The following is a 4737-nucleotide window of genomic DNA, read 5'->3' as shown; positions in this document are numbered from 1 at the left end:
TCGTTAAACAAAATGAGAAGAATTTACACATCATCATCCTGTTCAGAAGTTTACATCCCCCGGCTCTTAATGCATTGTGAGCATCAGTAAATGTTTTCACCTTTTGTAATAGTTATGCATGAGTCCCTCGGTTGTCAACAGTGTTAAAAGATGGATTTCAAAATCATACAGTCAGTGTTGGAAAGGGTTCAAATATGCAGAAGATGCTGGAAAACCAAAGAATGTGCAGGAGCTGGAGGATTTTTCTTAAGAACAGCAGGCAGTTGAACTGCTCAGGACCAACAAGGGATTCATGAACAACTATCACAAAATATAAAAACAGTCGTGGATCATCCAGGAAATGACACATAGTATTAAGATTCAAGGGTATGTAAACTTTTGAATGGGGTTATTTTTATAAATTCAGTTATTATTTTGTCTTGTGGAGTATGTGTAAACATCTGTTATGTAAAACAGCTTATTCAGGACAGTACTAAATAAAAAATAACATGAAATTTTCATGATCCCTCTTATTTTGTTTCAATTATTACAATTTTGCACATTCTGCAAGGGGTATGTAAACTTATGAGCACAACTGTGTATATATATATGTATGTATATATATATATTTTTTTTTTTTGTTTGTTTTGTTTTTTTTACATGCTAACACATTGATTTCCTTCTGTCACAGTGAACCAGCTGACAGATGGGAGCTCCTGGAAGACTCTGGCGACTACAGTGTGTGTTTATGGGCTTCTGAAGTTCCTGCAGGGAGGTGGAGCTGGTGAGGGAACATCTCCCAATTGAATCTCTATGTAGTGTAACGTGGAATATCCTTTAGAGTCCGACAACAATCTGATCTCCATTTGTTTCCATCTGCAGGAGCGTCTGGGTTTGTAAGTAACATGCGTTCGTTCCTGTGGATTCGAGTGCAGCAGTACACTAACCGCGTGGTCCAGGTGCGTCTCTTCGCTCATCTGCACTCTCTGTCTCTGCGCTGGCACCTGGGCCGCCGCACAGGGGATGTCCTGAGAAGCATCGACAGAGGAACTTCATCCATCAACAGCCTGCTGAGGTCAGAGCTAAAAAAAAATTTAAAATTAGCATTAGCTTTAGATTATACTGCATCTTGATACCAAAGACCTTCTTATCTCAAGCACTGGAATGCAAGTATAAACAAGGTCAAGTAGGTTGGTGTGCAATATTAATCTTGAATGCATTAGCATTTTAAGTACAGATAGTATGCTTGTGCAGTAAAAGTGATCTCCGTTTGTATTATCTTGAAATGCATATATATTATTTTTTGTTTAATCCGACAGCTACATCGTGTTCAGCATCTTCCCCACTATCGCTGACATTGTCATCGCCATTGTCTATTTCATATCCAATTTCAATGCCTGGTTTGGCCTCATAATCTTCGTTTGCATGACCCTCTACCTCAGTAAGTATCTAACAATTGTCATTTCGAAATGTGAATACATGAACACACACATTGCTGAAGATACTGTAGTTGCTTCTTTTCTGGTTTCATTTGTTTGTTTGTGTTTTACACGAGATGATCGGTCTGTGCAAGAAACTGAACATTATTTATATCGTTTTTTACCTCTGATTTACCGCAATGTCCGAACTGTCCTGAGCGCATTCTCAACAGCCGGCGTGATGCATCTTCTTCTTCTTCTTGCTTTACGGCGGATAGCCGACTTATAAGTGCATTACCGCCACCTATCTCTCAAATGGACCATTGACACTCTATCTACAATCTCAATTAGGAGTGTCAATGGTCCACCTACATCTTGGATGCCCTGGGGGTAAGCAGATAAACATCAAATTTTCATTTTTGGGTGAACTATCCTTTTAAGTAAATTATAACTCTAAGTAATGGAATAACTATGTATATTTACTTGTAACCAAAGTCTTGTTTACACTTAAAGGGCAAATAGAATGTGAATATCTTGTCTAGCTGGTTCGGGTGTGTAATTGGAGGTTGGGATAATGGCTAGGTTGTTTGTTAGCATATTGTGCAGAACATATACTGCCTTCTGCAAGTGTAGCAGCTGAAACAGAATGCAGTATGCAAATATTTATGCTATCTTTTTTGTCACACCATTGCATAAAGTTTGTTAAATAAAAACGATTCAATATAATTTTCAGTTATTGAAATAAAGCTAAAATGACATAAATTATAAATATTAGATGGAAAAACTTTAAAAACATAAATGAACAAATTAGAAATGTTGCCTTCACAACTGAAGTTAAAGTACAAAAATGACTAAAAGTAAAACTGAAATAAAAATAAAGCTAAATAGATGTGGGGAAAAAAGATATAAAAAAATAATAAAAATGACAAAAGCATATAACAAAATACTAAAACATTAACTAAAATTATAAAGAAAACTGAAAATATGTATTCAGTATAAATTCAAGCTAATATAAAAAAAAAATACTTCATTATATAAATAATACCAAAATAGCACTGTCAGCAAACCTCATTATGAAGCTTGCATAATTGGTGTCACTCTATGGTTTTATAAATAAAAATTATTATTTTAAAATAGCACTTGATATTACTTGACAGGTAATTCACAAATTGTGAACAGTATACTGCATGCTGCACAAATAGTGTGTACAGTAGTTCTGAACATACCTAAACTACTATTCTTTCGTCTGGAGTCACTAAAGATAGAAGAATGGAAATATACTAGATCAGCATTTGATTTATTGATTGATTGCTGTTATCTGTGTCTCTGTCAGCTCTCACTATTGTTATCACTGAATGGAGAACCAAATACAGACGAGATATGAACACACAAGATAACAATGCCAAATCGAAAGCTGTGGACTCTTTATTGAACTTTGAGACGGTATGGCTTCGATTTGTTTGACTAAGGCGTCAGAATGTGTGTTACAAAAAATATTAAACTTGTGCTATGCATATGCTGTGATTAAATTATGATATTGTCAACAGGTGAAATATTACAATGCAGAGAGTTATGAAGTGGGTCACTTTGAGAATGCCATCCTGAAATATCAGGTAACATTTGTTAAAGAGTATTTTTAGACTGCTCTCCACACAACATTTGTTGTATTTCATCGTTATTTTATATGTACCATATTGTCCCGAATATAAGACGATATTTTTTTCTTGGAAATACATCTGAAAAAACGCGGTCGTCTTATCTTATAAAGATCGCGAGTAAAAATTAAAAAAAAAGAAAACCTTACAGCTGCATGAGTCGTGACTGTCACGTTAGCCTGATGGGACCAAACTCCCTTTGTGATTTTAAAACGTAAGACAGTACCCAGATTTGAAGACTACAGTAAGATTGAACTTCTACTGTTAATAAGATTTTGGTAGGCTACTATTAGATGGATAGCCTAAATGTCCTAATTCAGATGGGCTACCTGTTTTATTATTTTTTTATGGTATATCAAAAAGTGTATATTTTTAAAACGTGATTGTTGGTACATTTTACCAGTTTTTACCATACTTTCAAAACAAAAATTAAAATAGGAAAAATATGCAATATGAAAATAATTGAAGACAAAATGTGTTTTACTGAGAAAAAAAACAAGATTTGGTTTTTAAAAAGCCTTTTTCCAAAAGGTACATCTGAAAAAGGGGGGTCGTCTTATAATCAGGGTCGTCTTATATTCGGGCCAATACGGTAATTCATCTGAAAGGAATTTAATGTTGAAGAGCTCACAGTAGTATAAATAAATGCCACTTTTTCTTTTGCTCAGGTATCGGAGTGGAAGACCAACGCATCTCTGGCATTCTTAAATCAAACGCAGAACCTCATCATCGGCTTGGGTCTTCTGACCGGATCTCTGCTCTGTGCGTACTTCGTGACAGAGGGAAAGTTTCAGGTACGAACAGTGAGGACTACTCCGATATCAGATATCACTGGCTGATAATTCTGAAGCCATCAAATAATCTATGGTATATAGCAGGACTTTTTTTTTTAATAAATAGAAAGAAGGAACATAAATGTATATGTAATTATTATTATTTTTTTAATATTCAGCAAAGATGCATTAAATTCATCGTAAGTTACAGTAAAAAATGTTTAACTCAAATAAATGCTGTTTTGCATTACAGGAAAAAATGTTAAATATGTATTTAAATAGAAAAAAGTTATTGCACAACGGCGAGTACTGGAAAAAGTGGTATCGGTGCATCCCTAATTTAAATAGAAAAAAGTTATTGCACAACGTTACTGTTTTACTATATTTCTAATCAAATAAATGCAGCCTTGTTGAGCATAAGAGACGCATTTCAACCACAACAAAAAATCTTACTGACTCCAAATGTTTGAACAGTAGTGTATATGTATACTATGGCTGTCAAAATGACTGAAAAACTAAATTCGAATTTTCTACTTAAATATTATTCGATTATTATATTCGAATTTAAAAGGCATAATCTTGAACTTACATTAATTTTACATGGCTTTCTAAACATGCCGCTCTTGTGCGAGACACGAGTGCAACGCTGATAGATGTCCCTCTTGAAAATGAGATAAATATGCGTTCTGTGTGAATGGCTTGATTTCAGTTTTGACGTAAACAACATCTTCTCCACATTGATGCTCTCGTTTTCTGCAGTATATTGAATGAATGATGTATCAGCGCCGCATCTAGTGGGTTCAACTGGATAGGCTAACAAAAGCATTCAAATGCAATCAATGACACATACATCGTCATCGCATCTCGTGCGCCACTGATAAGGCTGCCTGACGGCTGACGCAGACCTTAAAT

The 4737-nt window shown here is 34.9% G+C and overlaps 1 protein-coding gene across 1 annotated transcript in view; it reads left to right on the top strand.

Annotated features, from left to right (window-relative positions):
- Positions 1 to 4737, top strand: part of abcb6a (ATP binding cassette subfamily B member 6 (LAN blood group) a) — a 16525-nt gene that overhangs the window by 4438 nt on the left and 7350 nt on the right. The window contains exons 5-10 of the mRNA XM_016510676.1: positions 671 to 763; positions 862 to 1054; positions 1299 to 1420; positions 2731 to 2840; positions 2945 to 3010; positions 3721 to 3846. Coding sequence (XP_016366162.1) covers positions 671 to 763; positions 862 to 1054; positions 1299 to 1420; positions 2731 to 2840; positions 2945 to 3010; positions 3721 to 3846 — 710 coding nt within the window. The remainder of the gene's footprint in view (positions 1 to 670; positions 764 to 861; positions 1055 to 1298; positions 1421 to 2730; positions 2841 to 2944; positions 3011 to 3720; positions 3847 to 4737) is intronic.

This window comes from Sinocyclocheilus rhinocerous, unplaced genomic scaffold (genome assembly GCF_001515625.1).
Source record: "Sinocyclocheilus rhinocerous isolate Xijiao unplaced genomic scaffold, SAMN03320098_v1.1 scaffold2610, whole genome shotgun sequence".
NCBI lineage: Eukaryota > Metazoa > Chordata > Actinopteri > Cypriniformes > Cyprinidae > Sinocyclocheilus > Sinocyclocheilus rhinocerous.
The sequence above is the reverse complement of the archived record's forward strand: the minus strand, read 5'-3'. Positions and strand labels throughout refer to the sequence as shown.